Source organism: Mercenaria mercenaria, unplaced genomic scaffold, assembly GCF_021730395.1.
Source record: "Mercenaria mercenaria strain notata unplaced genomic scaffold, MADL_Memer_1 contig_4707, whole genome shotgun sequence".
Classification (NCBI taxonomy): domain Eukaryota; kingdom Metazoa; phylum Mollusca; class Bivalvia; order Venerida; family Veneridae; genus Mercenaria; species Mercenaria mercenaria.
Window position 1 is genome coordinate 25,748 of NW_026462956.1, and position 15,474 is coordinate 41,221.

The following is a 15,474-nucleotide window of genomic DNA, read 5'->3' on the forward strand; positions in this document are numbered from 1 at the left end:
GAACTAGCTCAACATCCAGGTCAAGCGTTTGTGTCCTATCCTTATGATGGTTTAAATATGGTTTTGATACTATGCTAGAAACAACACTTTCAAAAAAATAAGACATATAAAAATCTGTCATCGGCTTTATACCTCAGTCACACATACGGCGCGGATAGCTACGTCTAGCCACGGATAGAAACGTTGTAATCCGTATCGATCCGCACCTGAGCCGCACGGATTGGTACGGACTGATACGGATTGGTTCGGATTACTACGTTAAGGTACGGTTCAGGTACGGATCGATACGGATTACTAAGTTTCTTTCCGTAGCTAGACGTAGCTATCCGCGCCGTATGTGTGACTGTGGTATTACCTCAACCTGAGGAAGTCAAACTGAATTAGAAAATAAGTTTTTACAGGGACCATTCGATAAACCACTATTCACCAATTATCGTGTGTCTCCCATCGGTATTGTCGAAGGAAAATACTCGGGAAAGAAAAGCCTCATAGTTGATTTGTCGGCACCACATAATAATCATACACACAAAAGTATAAATAGTTTTATCGACAAAGATGTGTGTAGTCTAAGTTATGTTGAAATTGACGACGCTATACTAGCCATCAGAGATCAAGGTCAAGGGGCGCTAATGTGCAAAACAGATATTAGTAATGCTTTCAAGCTATTACCGATTAAACCAGAACAAATGCTCTTTTTCATGGTTAAATGGGACAATACATTCTACGTGTACACACGCCTTGTGTTCGGTTGAAGGTCTTCAACTAAAATATTTGATAATCTGTCGCGGGCAATTGTAGAACCTCCTTCCGCCTCCAACCATGTGTCTTAGTTGAATGCGGCCGCGGAGGTTCTTTTTGGGAATTCGGCTATTCATTAATAGACTCGTCCCCAAGAAAGATTGCAGCAGACAGGCTCGATTACACCAGACTTATACTTTAAAATACTTCAATTTATGTTACCTGTAATGAAATTGAGCATATTGTTCTAGGCATGGTGTATCAAGCCAGTTTTGCCAAATAAATTAGTTAGAATTACTCATGTTTTGGTTAATCCTAGCTTGCTTATGTAGTTTAAGTATAAATTTTTGTTTATGAAATAAACATGGTTTATACCAAAACGAAATCAATGGTCACATTCTTTCACTTTCGTTTCCTTCGGTGTACCTCTACGCATGCATAGGGAGTAAATATAGATCTGAGTCACGTGACATGTTGCTTAATATTCATTGGAAGCGGCACGCATATCAAAACACGCGGTTTAACAATTTTGTCAGTTTTGTGTTTCGAATTCCAGAGGCTTGTAACCTCAATCCATCCCCACCACCTTACCTCAATTAGCAATACCCTACTGGTTTCTTCGGGTTGGTCTGCGCTTTCTGCGGGGCATTCGGCTACTCATTAATAGCCTCGTCTCCAAGAAAGATTGCAGCAGTCGATTACACCAGACTTACATTTTAAATTACTTCAGTTTATGTTACCTGCAATGAAATTGAGCATATTGTCTAGTCATTGTGTATCAAGCCAATTTTGCCGAAATGAGTATAAATTAAAATTTCAGTAGGTTTTTAAAATGAACACTTTTACCATCAATGCTCTTTAAAAGTAAAATTGGGCATCTGTGAAACTGACATTAAGAAACAATAGTCGATTTAGCTTCTAAATAAGTACCTACCCATGAATTCCTGGTATCAATCGACGGGTCTGTAACCATTCTGCCAACAGTCCTGACAACTGACATTCGGGTTCCGACGAGAAATCATTAACTATCATAATATGTCAATGTTACTTGTGTGGAACACATCCCTGCCTTGTACTGCGCATAAAGATACGGTACCTAAAAATTCAAATTCGTCTTTACAGGTTTTTTTCCTCAATGTAAAATGATAGCTAAGTGCATATATTTACTAAACATATTTATGGTTTTCCTCCTATTATTTTTAAAACAGAAATATTCAATATTTTGAAAAATGACCTTTTAAAAGTATCTTAAGCGAAATGGATAACTTTTGTATTGATGCCTTTTCATTGATTTTGGGATTTCCCTAACTATAGTCTATATCAAACGTCTCAACAGCTAAACAATTTAATAGAGTATAGTGCAAGTTTAGTAAGTAGGTTTACTTTCAACAACTGAACTTTCTTTTGTCTTTTAGTAAATTCAATGAAAATCAAAGACTAGCCAAGTGTCTAATGAAGAAAATCTGAGTGAAAGAGAATGGCATGCTCTTTCTTATAAGCTTACCAAAACCATACCAAAAATTGACCTGAAAGAAGTTATTAAAGATTTTATAATGTAAACAAGTCCCTACACATTTTACCATCAATATTTTTTTCAATCATGAATGCACTCAATTCATTTCATAATTGTTGATATAATTGTAAATGAGAGGTCCCTACAAAAAAACTTTTTCAAATTGTGTAAACAGTTTCAGTTGTAAATTGATGTGAATATCTTAAGTTACCCGCTTACATTGTGGATCATTTTTCTTACATGAACTAATTTCCATTGAGACGGTATTTTACCAGTGTTTATGGATATGTTAAAAAGCTGACAAAGTGGTCTTCCCAGCTCCTATGAGAGTTCCTTCAGCATCCTGTTATTCACATTACCAGGCTCTACAGCTATACCTACTGAGAGTGCTTTGAGTGTTCCTGTTACTTCTTCCTCTGTGATGTTAATTGAGTCAACCTTTGGATGGGTTGTATTGATCTGCATGTGCGGCAGTGTTTTGTTATTATCGTTTAGTAATGTTTGAGGCTGAAAGAAATTAAGTATATTTGCTTTATCAGTATCTTCTGTGACTAAAATAGCATTATCACTTAATGTTGGAACAGAAGTGTTTTGATGATGATATGAATTGTTTATGTATCTTCCAGTAGTCGGTTGTTTTAAGGGTTTCATTCTTTAGTTTGTTTGATAGTGTTTTTGTAAAAGTTGTGCTTTTGCATTTTGTATTTCTCTTTCTAATATATTTTCTTATGTCGTTATGCATCCATGTATACTAGACTCAATGTACTCGGAGTGGTCACATTTAAAGTAAGCAAATACGTTATTAGTATGTTATAGATCTTATTTAGACCAAAGTTAACTGTACTACTTAATCAACATTTAATTAACGATAGCTTTCGTCTTTATGCATTACATTTATCATAAATCAGGAAGTAAAACGACGAACTATTTCAAGTTGTATTAAACAAGTAATTGCCCTTTCACTTTATCTTAAACGTTTTGTTTAAGGACAATTTAACGTACTGCAAAGCGAAAACGAGAAATATAAATATACAAAAGAAAGAAAATCATAATTACATATTCAAAAATTCAATATAACAAGTACAAATACTCAAAAACACATTGTAATTGTATACAGTCCTGCACAATAAATTTAATTATCATCATCATTTTCATCATCATCATCATCATCGTAGCGTTGTCGTCGTCGTCAGTGTGATATTCCACTTCACTTTCAAGTTCTAGTGCATGGTATTGCATCAGATTTTAACAAATTCGCCTTTTTAGCTGCATACTTCAGAGCTTCACGTCTTGGATTACTGGTTGTCTCTAAAATAACTTGCTTTATGAGTTGAGTCATTTTTTATAGTTTTGAGCCAAAGAATTTCTCCAAAACAAACTTTTACATGCATTCCAAAATGCCTGTATGAAAATTTACAGTAAATGACCTATATTTTGTTCAAAATTACTGTCGTGATTATTTCAAATTTACACCTGTAGATTTTATATATCAACATTGATTTTAAAGTTATAGATTTCATTTTACCTCTAAACTTAGCATTCTACTGCAAGATGTAACTCCAAGACTTATCTGATCAAAACCGTAACTCACCACCTGAAGACAGTCAAAACAAGAATGCCAAATATCCATGTAAATGCCATTGACATAGAATGGTTCCTAACAAATCTCATAGGGTTGAAATTGTCTTCAAGTGGTGAGTTATGTTGTCTTGTATTAGGATGCTAAGTTTAGAGGTGATTTTGGGCTGAATACTGACTGGAACTGCTTATTTAGAGCAGTTGCTTTTGAAGTTCATCCGAGTGGAGTTTGTTTTTGGCATTTTAAGGGTAACAGCGGGATGCTGAATCTTGTTTGAAATGTTTTAGGAGGGAGTAGAATTTTTTTGCAGTTTGGTTTTGATGTAGGGGAGTCATCAGACTGGTTTATGTTTTACATGTAGAATATCTTCAAGGTATTTTTGATATTTCTCTTTTACATTCTTTCGGACTGTGTGTTTGAGGTCAAGCAGTATTTACGATCAAAGGATCTGTTTGATTTCCTAAATTGTTTGAAGGCACTATTACGACTCTAATTATCCTCTTTAGATTTTGATTTACCCAGGGAAGGTGGTTCCTAATGGAGAACATTTATTTTTGCTGATATGTTATTTAGAGTGGATGAGAAATTTTCCCATCGATCTTCAACTGAGGGTGGAATATTTGTCCTTTCTAACATTTTCTGATGGAACTTATCTTTCGGCGGAAGTGTTTCCTTTGACCTCAACAATGTTATGGTCGCTGATGCCAAGTATAACGATATCTTTAATGAAATTAGTTAACATTGAAATTACCTGTTATTAACAAGATTGCGACAGCGCGTAAATTTTTATTTGATTTTGACCAAACTTGCACACAACTTGTATCTCTAAATTTTAGTTGTTTTACGTTTCTTGTCCTTATTATAACTAATATATAAATCTTCACACATGAAGATAACCCATAGGAGCTGTTTTTTTCTCCTATGCAGAAGGCAGTACTTACTTCAAAAGTGTTGCTAGCTTGCATTCAAAATGATACGAATGTGAGATGCTAAGTGGTGTGACTTAAATAATATCATGCACGTGCACTTAATTATTTGACGTCTTACTATCTGTCTGTCCGTCTGCACGTCCTCTAACACAAACAACTCTTTTAGCATGATATCTTGAATACAGGAAACCATGAAATATCAGATGTCCATAAAGCTCGCTATAGCATAGCTCGCTGGATAAGACTTGTGGTTTTCAAACCTCAGGCCTAGCAACAAACTGTTTTAAAAAATGCGTCCGCACCTTCTCTGTAAGTGCGATGTTTCGTGGCGTCGGTTGTCGTCAAGCGGGCACTCTGGACTGAATTAGTATTACTTGGTTTAAGCGGACTGAACGATATTTGGGTGCAGTCTTAAAAATACGAACAGCTTTATATAAGACATAGGCACACTTTTGGATATCATCACAAAAGTTTACTATTTTGAATAAAATGTATACAATTTGAATAATCATAGCATTGTAGGCTAAAATTTACAATTTTGTGACGTGATTATGCCTAAAACATACACTCAGAGATTCAGGAAGATGTTGCACTCCTACGCAAAATAAGAAAATGCACATGTGCGCATGCGCAAAAACACATGAATGGGCCGTGTCCGTTTGTAAGATTTGTATTCAAGTCTAAATGGGTATATTAGTTTAATAATCATTCTTCATCTTAGTCTACATGATAAAGGTGGCTCAGATACCATAACTATGTTGGGTAACTTAGTCATTTTAAGATAATTTATCACATAGCGTTTTCCGAAAACATCAAACTAGCGTTTTTGGTACTTTTGCCCGAAATGTGATTAACGTGTATCCAATTACTGAAATAATAATATTTGAGAGATACTGCCATTTGTTTGCAAGAAACAAGCTTTATAGTTCTTAGGTGGTTTAATTACCCGAATTTCCCCTACATTTGCGTCATTTCTCACTTTTAACAGCTCTTAGTTGTTTCCAGTTTTAAGAGAGTATTTAGTATTTTACATAACCAGAATGAGCGACAAGTGTAGTTTTAATGCCTATAAATATTATTATTGTATTTTCATGTATTGAAAATAACACGTACTCGTTGAAATCTTCCATGTCGACCTTGAGTTCACATATAATGAATACGGTTTTAGAAACATGCACAGTAGAATATAAGCACTAGACGACATTGTAATTCCATTTCAAGTCCATTATTTTTACGTCACAGAGAACCGTTGTTTTGTCAGAAACAGTGTTTTATGTAAGACCGTGTGTGCAATTTGACAATTTGAATGAAACTAAAGGGCCGTATAATAACGCTGAAATAGGAAAGGATTATACAGTTTCTTGATTGTTTTGTTATCAGTTTAGGTCAAATATCCGCTTGTTAGGATGAAACTCGTTTTTATTTGTTCGCTGACGTATCTTAGTATGCCTATTTGAAACAATTGTCGTGATTAACGATTTGTCTCCCTCTGATGGAAGCTCACCTTCCGAAATAACAACGCTCGAAAAACGCCAGTTTTGGATGTGAATAAAAACTTGATAACAATGTTCAAAAACACGCTGATTTTTTTAATATTGGGTAATTTTGAGGACAATGCGTGTCACGAGTTTGTAATCAACTTTTACATTCATTAAGATTTCATTTTTGCAAGTGCATGCTATGGATTCTGTATTTAAAAGAACTACAACATGAGCTTCACGTGCACATTTGCCATTAATTGATGTATCCAAAATGACAATTATTTTTATCACAAATAGGTTAATTAAAGTAACTACATCTTCAACTCTTGGAAGTGCACATGTGGGGACAACTTCATCAGATGGTATTGTGTTCGAAAACAGGTATAACTTTGTCGTTCTTTTACAATACTAACTTATGATAAAGTGTTTTCTTTATCTTATGAACCGAAAAAAAGTTGCGTGATGTTCACGAAACGCGTTTTTTCGCAAGCTTGAACAATTCAAGTATTCCACGTAAAATATATGGTGTAATGGCTATATTTAACATTGTCTGTGGATTTAAGTAAGCATGGTTCAAGAATGATTTTCTATACGCCCAAAAATATCGTACAGATTTGAAAAAAAAAACATGGACTTGTACAAAAACTGAACCAATTTCAAAGTCCAAAAAGGGCCATAATTCAGCCAAAGTACTTGACAGAGTTATGTACTATTGCCTACTGTGAGATAGAGACTGTTATAGTTAGCAAGTGAGAAAAGTTTCAAAGCCATATATCAAACAGTTTACACAGAATATAAACTGGTACGAAAAATTTAACCAAGATTAAGTTTAAAAGGGTCATAATTCAGTCAAAGTCCTTGACAGAGTTATGTATCCTTGCCTAAAGCTGGACATAGTGATGGTACACAAGTTTTAAAAGTTTCAAAGCTATGACAAACGGTTTTGTCAAAATGTGAACTGTTACGAAAATCTTAACAAAGGTGTTACGTTGACGCCGTGGTGAGTAGGATACCTCTACTTGTTTTTCGAATAGTCGAGCTAAAAAAAACTCCGAACGTGGCGTGCTAAACAACTAATAACAAAAAAAATAATTTAAGATTTTCTGTTTGTCGTACAAATCCCTTGTATGACAGCTAAGCGGCATATGGCCATCCTACAGCAGCCCGCGGAGAAAATACTCTTGCATTAATTCGGCTTCACGAAATGTTACTGAATGCGAAGTTTCACTATAATGCGCAGCAAGTCGATTTTCAGGCTAAGAAACGTTGGTTATAATATACCGTTTTAAACCAGACAAAATTCATTTGATTTAAACCTGATTGCCATATGCACAAAAACTATTTATATTCTGAGTCATGTATTTTCAGTGGATCAAATCCGACGTTTGATAGTCAATATGATCTTCTTTACAAGTTTGGAAGGTATGGTAAGGAATTTGAAGAGATCGAAAAACTTGGAAAGGGCGGATATGGATCTGTTTACAAGATTTGTATTTACAATATATTTACATTCGCTCTATTCATTTCAATTGAAAATTATGACGTTCATTTTGTATGAACAGCAAAAGGAAAGGCGCCAAAGTGACGACAACGCTGCTTAGTGATAACGGGCTGCTGGTCAGAGATCACAAATTCAAAACAGTTCACGGGGAACTTACTGGGAATAAGGTACGTCTATAACTGGAAATAAGGTAATGTTTGTCCGTTCTGATTGGTCAGTCATGTAAACAAACCCAAGAAGTGATTTTGTTTTCAAAATTGATTTTTTTACTGAATTTACAGTACATGTATTTAACATTTTTACAATCCTTGCTATATTTTATGTGTATTAAAAAAGTTTTATCAAACCAATTTCTCCCGGCCATGCCAACGATGCAAACAGGGGGTCATCTCATTCACACGAAATTTAGTTAAATAAAGTATCATTATTCATACGTTTTTCGCCCGATATTTTGATGGAAATAAGTTCTTGAAAAACATGTGATTAGATATACATATTTCGATTAATGGAAGGCCGTACATGCCATGATAGTACAACAATGGAAATCTATGGTGAAACAGCTGGTGAGCTCTAACCTGCTGATTTGACGACCTCATCATATAGTCAGGCAGAACGTTTCTTAACTGACGTCACAGTTGTTTCCTCTTGAGAACAGAACGGAAGGGAAGCTGATTTTAATGTTAAATGCAACAAAATATGTGCAATTTATTACATCACACTGTTTACAAAATGGAAAGGAAATACAAATGTTAACATAAGAAATGAATTATTAGTAGTTTGTTTTTCGGAGTTCATGCGAAAAGAAGGACAAAATAGAATCGGCAAATTAAACACCGTTAGCGCAATTCATTGATTTGCCTGTTCGCATGAACTCTGATAAAATATTTCATTTCTTAACAGAACGAAGGGAGTGTTGCACTTATCATTACCTCTCATGAACAGACTAAATCAAACCGAGTCTGCTATTATTATACTTAGTTTCATTCTTTGCTTCCAAAGGATCTTCTTATAGATTATATTATTTACCAATTAAAAAAGTTGAAATTCTACAAGTCGCCCAACACGACAAAAAAGAAAATTTTTAGGCGCGGTTTGATTAAACCTGTTCATCGACGGTAGTGGAAATGCAGATTACCGTCTATGCCCTCTAGTCCCGGGTTGATCAGAACTCAAAATATGCACATGTTACAAGTATCAAAAACATCCGCAGATGTGTTCATATTGCGGTTTAATTGAACCTTCAATGGTAGTTTAGCGTGCAATTCCATGACAAGCGGCGTATGGTCCCCAGTTTAAACAAGTAACCAAGTATTGCAGTGGCAATACAGAAGTCCTATACCGGTATATAACTGTGGTAGTGTTCGTCCCTTGTGGTTGTTGCCGACTGTGTTTAGGCTTAAAATGCTAAAAGGCATTTGGAAACTATTTTTAATTAAATCTCAATAGCGACCTCGACCTATAAGCAAAGATCATGTACACGACACATTATCTCATCATGGGAAGCATTTGTGTGTAGTATAAAGAGAATTCATCAATGTAAATAAAAGTTATGGAGCGTAAACAAACTTTTACTTGACTTTCAATAGTGACCTTGACCTTGTCTAATCATGGGAAACATTTCTGTGTATTAATAAAAATCCTTTATTGCAACTAAAAGTTATAGGGCAGAAACAAATTTTCTCTTGACCTTAAACAGTGACCTTGACCTTTAACTGACAAGCATAAAAAATGTGTTGACACATAGTCTTATCATGGGGAACGTTTGTGTGTACCACTAAGATAATCCATCAATGCATACAGAAGTTGTGGAGCAGACAAAATTTTTACTTGACCTTGAGCTTTTACCTACACGCAAAAGTCATGTATGGCATAATCTACAACATTGCCCTCTATACACATACCAAGTTTTATAACCCTAGCTTGAATATTTTTTCCAGTAATTGCAGAATCAGTATTTGCGTACGGACAGACAGACGTTCTTACAAACGGACCTTTATTGGGTATTTCTTTTTATTATATTTAAAGTACCCTACAAGCGACAGGAAGTACTCAATACTAGTACAGAATGAATAGAATTTACCGTCCTCAGTACCCAACAAATGTTCTCTTGTTTGCTCGGACAGACGGGCGTAGGGCATTCCTATAGTCCCCTCCAGTGTTCCACAGGTAGGGGACTAATAAAGGACTAGCCCTAAACGAGAAAAAAATGGGCAGAACTAAACAAACTAAAATTTTAGAGAGGGGTTCTGAGGTTATGAAATAGAGAGGGGTTCTGAGGTTATGAAATAGAGAGGGGTTCTGAGGTTATGGAGCATGCATATCACAAAAAGCACGCACCATTTCCAAAAGGTGATTAACAACTATGAAGCGGGAGTATTGGAATCATTAAGCCGAAATGTTCGAGCTGAAAAAAATAAACTTGAAGTGTTAATCTATATAAATATAAATACAAGCTGGATGCAAGTACATACGCTGTAAAGAAAATAAGGTTCATCAGTTCATAAAAACATGTTTCTAATATGAAAAGACATGCAGATTTTCATTACGGCAATGTTGAAATCACGTCGACTTATTATTTGAGAAAGAGTGCTACCAGATTTGATCTACTATTTTAATGTAAACGACTTCAGAACGGTATTACACATAATTCATACATTTTGAATCGATTATTAGGTTTAAAGAATAACTTGCACTACGTGCTCCTCAGTTGTTCCACGCGTTCGCGTCGAACTACTTCATTCGCGCCATACATGCGCCATGAAATAGTGTTTCCCTATCTAATCTACTTATTTACATGAAAGAACCGAAATCGAATAAAGCAGTACCATGTTTCAATATATCTTAACACTCCGATAACTATACACATTATGATTGTAATTAACTCTAGTTAAGCCCTCAGGAAATTCTTCCGCAGGCGTATAACCTCTTCGTGTTGTTTAGATATATAAAAAAATGGTTCTGCTAACAGTATATATTATGTATAGGTTAATAAATGGGAGAGCGGTGCCTTTGAGTGATAATAGCCCTGGAAGAAGATAATAGCCCGAGGGCTTGGCCCTGGCAAGGTGATAATAGCCCGAAGGCTTTAGCCCCCGGGCTATTATCTTCTTCCAGGGCCATTATCACTCAAAGGCACCGCGCTCCCATGTATTTACCTGTTTATTACTATAATATAGTAAGTATAGGTTAATAAATGGGAGAGCGGTGCCTTTGAGTGATAATGGCCCTGGCAAGGTGATAATAGCCCGAGGGCTATTATCTTCTTCCAGGGCAATTATCACTCAAAGGCACCGCGCTCCCATGTATTTACCTGTTTATTACATATTTACCTATAATATAGTAAGAAATGGGGTTTTTGTGTCATTTATATGGGTAGGCCTACTTGCGTCTTCTGGCACAATAAATTTCAGCTTTTCAGTTTCTATATTATTTGTATAAGAGTCTATTTACTGTATAAAATCAAATACCTGGATAGTTTTACTTTCTCGCTTATTGCATAATTTAGGGAGAAAAATACGCTATTTCACGAAGAATACACGATGTTACGCTCAAGATGATAAAATAAAACGGAAATATTCCCTGTTTTACCTCCATGAAACGCCTTGACGTCATTTTTGTTTACGGACGTTAATTTCCCGCGCTAACGCCAGGGCCATTATCGATAATGGCCCCGGGGCTTATTATGATAATGTGATAATACACGACGCAATGCGATAATGGGAGAATTTCAGCACAAATTTGTTACTATTTATAGGTACTCATGTAAAAAGAAAAGTTTATTGTGTAATTTTTATGGGTACTGACATCTACTTGCATAATAATAAACAGCTTTTCAGTTTCTATATTATATATGTAAGAGACTATATACTGTCTAAAATCAAAACCATAGATAGTTGTTCTATATTGTTATTAGCATAATTTAGGGTTGAAATAAGTTTTATCAAGAACATACGACGTTACGCTCAAGATAATAAATTTAGAACTAAAATATTCGCTGTTGAAGCGTCATGACGTCATTTCTGTTTACGGACGTTAATTTCCCGCGCTATCGTCTGGGCCATTATCGATAATGGCCCCGGGGCTTATTATGATAATGTGATAATGCATGACGCACTGCGATAATGTGAGAATTTTTAGCATAAAATTGTTACTATTTATAGGTACTCATGTAATAATTCTTATTATCTAATTGTTATACTTTGTTGGTATAAAGAGATGAACATCAAGTATGTTAATACATGTTTATTGAAGTAAGCTTAACAATAGAATAATCTTGAATCATAGAGGCATGCGATATATATGTTAAGTAACAGTAATCTAGTATGAAGAACATAATCATAAGGATGCTGGAGTTGTGTTCCTTTAAACATTAGAATATGTAACATCCCCTTTCTTTTGAATAAAAAAAATACATAGCTGATATCATTTTATGAATGGCATTTTTCTGATTCAGCACTATACTTGAAAGTAGTGTGTGGAAAATTCAGTTTCACACGACAAGGTGGGTCTGTTACATTCCATTATAGATAAATGTAATAAAATTCAGATAACACAAATAATCCCAGTTTCAAGTTATCAAAATGTCACAGCAATTTCCAGCTTAGTAGTTTTCACATAATTGTTATCTAATAAATGTAAGTGTTTATGTCTAGGTATTTCCTCAGCTAATTACATTATCAACATCATAAGTAGAATATCTCAAAGCACTGTTCAGCTAATTATGTTTCACAAATTTAATCTATCTGGTGGTCGCACATTTCTTCCAGATCTAGTTTGATAAAGGGCAGGTGAATCTGGGTTAGAGTTATAATTTGTAACATTTTCCTGCTTAATTGGATCTGGAGAAATTTTAGGACATGAAGGTTGTGGAGAAAATTCAGGGGTGGAGTTGGTGGGGAAGCTGGAAGTGATGGAAAATCAATTTCATCAAATGGCTTCTCATGCGATTTTAATAAATGACGTCTATTCCTTCTGTACATACCACCATCCTCTGTCCTCACAATGTAAGATCTATCATTAACCTGTTTAGAAACTACAGCTGGTTGCCAAGTTTTACCTTGTCTTATCCTAATACCTTCACCTTTTTCAAGGGATTTCATGGGTCTGGCAGATCTATCATAGTAAAATTTTGACCTGTTTTTTATGTTCTGCATTTTGTTTCGGACACTCGATTTGTCTAGTATTCTGGGTTCAAGGTTTGAATCCATTACTGGTAAAATTGACCTAAGCTGTCTAGACATAAGCAACTGTGCAGGTGTCTTACCACAAGCTAAAGGGGTATTCCTGTACTCAAGAAGTGCTATGTAGGGATCCGTACCCGCCTGTGTGGACTTAGTAAGCAGATTTTTGCAAATAGGAACAAATTTTTCTGCAAGGCCGTTACTTTGGCTGTACGTTGGACTTGACGTTCTGTGGTTAAAATCCCATTCTCTAGCAAAATCAGCAAAGCTTTGACACGTGTAATAGCTAGCATTGTCACTTATCAGGGTTTCAGGTATTCCATGTCTACTGAAGTAGCTTTTCAGTTTCTGGATGATATTTTGAGCTCTTGTGCTTGTTAACTGACTAAGCTCAAAGTACCTACTGTAGTAATCAACTAGAACAATGAAATCTTTACCTTGCCATGTAAATATGTCGGTTGCAACTGTCTGCCATGGTCTATCAGGCAAAGGTGTTTGAATCATAGGTTCTTTCACATTTTCTGACCGATGTTCAAGACATACTGGGCATTCCATAACTCTCTGTTTTATGTCATTAAACATTTTTGGCCAAAACATTATCTCCTTAGCTCTTTGTGTACATTTCTCAATGCCTAAATGTGCACTGTGAATTTTGTCAAGCATTTCGCTTCTCAGCCCTTTTGGTATATAGATTTTCGACCCTTTTAGAATAATGTCTTCTACAACAGACATTTCGTCCCTAAAGTTCCAAAATTCTGTGATAGATTCTGGACAGTCTGTTCGTTGGTCAGGCCAACCCTCAAGAATTGTTTGTTTTAGGGTACGTGACTGTGGGTCTGTCTCGGTAACATCTCTGATCTGTCTCATTTTCTGATCACTGACTGGGAAATTGGACATAACAGCATGTACATGTATATCCATGTCTGGACATAAATCTGTATCAGTGTCGGGTAAGAATTTTCTTGACAAAGTGTCCGCAACTGGAATGTCACGACCACTGATGTGTTTGACCTCTAGGTCGTATTTCTGTAATTGCAATAGCATACGCTGTAAACGTGGGGGTGCACTATGCAAGGGTTTCTTAAATATAGCCTCCAGGGGCTTGTGGTCGGATTGGACATTCACATGTCTACCATACAAGTAATTATGGTATCTCTTGCATGCAAAAACTATACTATAGAGTTCCTTCTCTATTTGGGCATAGTTTCTCTCACTTTGGGTAAGAGACTTAGATGCAAAGCACACTGGCCTTCCTTCTTGCAGAAGTACAGCACCTAGGCCATTCTTTGAGGCATCTACTTGGAGTGTTATTTCCTTATTAGGATCAAAATAGACCAAAACCGAACCAGGGTTCTGTGTGATAACCTCTTTAATTTTCTGAAATGCTTCAATTTGGGGCTTATCCCAGGAGAATTCCACGTCTTTGGAAAGTAAAGCTCTCAAAGGGCTAGTTAACTCGGCAAGATTTGGAGCGAATTTCTGTAAATAGGTCACCATACCTAATACAGTTTCAAGTTCAGACTTACAAGTAGGAGGTGGCATCTCCTTGATTGCTCTGACATTGGAAGTATCCATCTTAAGTCCATCAGAAGTAAGCAAATGTCCAAAGAATGATATCTGAGATTTTCCAATCTCCATTTTCTCTGGATTTAGTCTGATACCTTTTTCACTACATCTGGTCATAAGTCTGTCAAAATTCCGGTCATGTTCAGCCCTGTCCTTACCAAAAACTACAATGTCATCTACTATTGTCTTGATACCTTGAAGTCCTTCCAGACATTCGTCCATTTTCTGCTGAAACATGTCCTGGCTACATAAAAGACCAAACGGTAGCCTAAGGAACCGAAATCTCCCAAATGGAGAATTGAAAGTGGTCAGATAAGACGACTTTTCAGTCAGTTTAATTGACCAATATCCGCTTCTCGCGTCTAGCTTAGAGAAAACAGAAGAACCCGCCAGATCAGGCAATATTTCATCTAGAGTTTTAGATGGATAGTGGGGTCTCTTAATGGCATTGTTAAGGTCCTTGGGGTCTAGGCAAATTCTCAATTTACCGTTCCCCTTCTCTACAGTAACTAAACTGTTTACCCATTCTGTGGGCTCTGATACTTTTTGAATGACCCTCTTTTCTAGCATCATTTGTAATTCAGCCTTGAGCTTATCATGTACCGCTACTGGTACTCTCCTAGGGGGGTGTATCACAGGAATGGCATCCTGCTTTAAATGCATCTCACATTCTCCAGGCAATTGACCAATACCTTGAAATATGTCAGGGTACCTAGAGAGAACATCTTCCTTATTCAAGGCCATATCTAAGTTGTCAACATTAATCATGATCAGATTCATGGAAATGCATGTTTTTAAACCTAGAAGTGGAGTGGAACTAGTGTTCACAACGTAAAATTCTTCAAGACTGACTACGGCAGTATCTTTATGTCTGACCTTTAAGTTTGCTTGACCATCAACTTTGAGGTAAGTCCCATCATAAGCAGTGAGCTTCTGTGGGTCTCAAAGGATCATGTATTCCAAGACAATTCCAAATTGACCTTAGGA

General features: G+C 36.0%; 1 protein-coding gene across 1 annotated transcript; it reads right to left on the reverse strand.

Moving 5' to 3' along the window:
• Positions 1-12,474: 12,474 nt before the first annotated feature.
• LOC123530303 (uncharacterized protein K02A2.6-like) lies at positions 12,475-15,231 on the reverse strand. The gene has a single exon (XM_045311074.2). It carries the CDS (start codon positions 15,229-15,231, stop codon positions 12,475-12,477), a length of 2,757 nt encoding a protein of 918 aa, XP_045167009.2.
• Between the last annotated feature and the right edge of the window lie 243 nt (positions 15,232-15,474).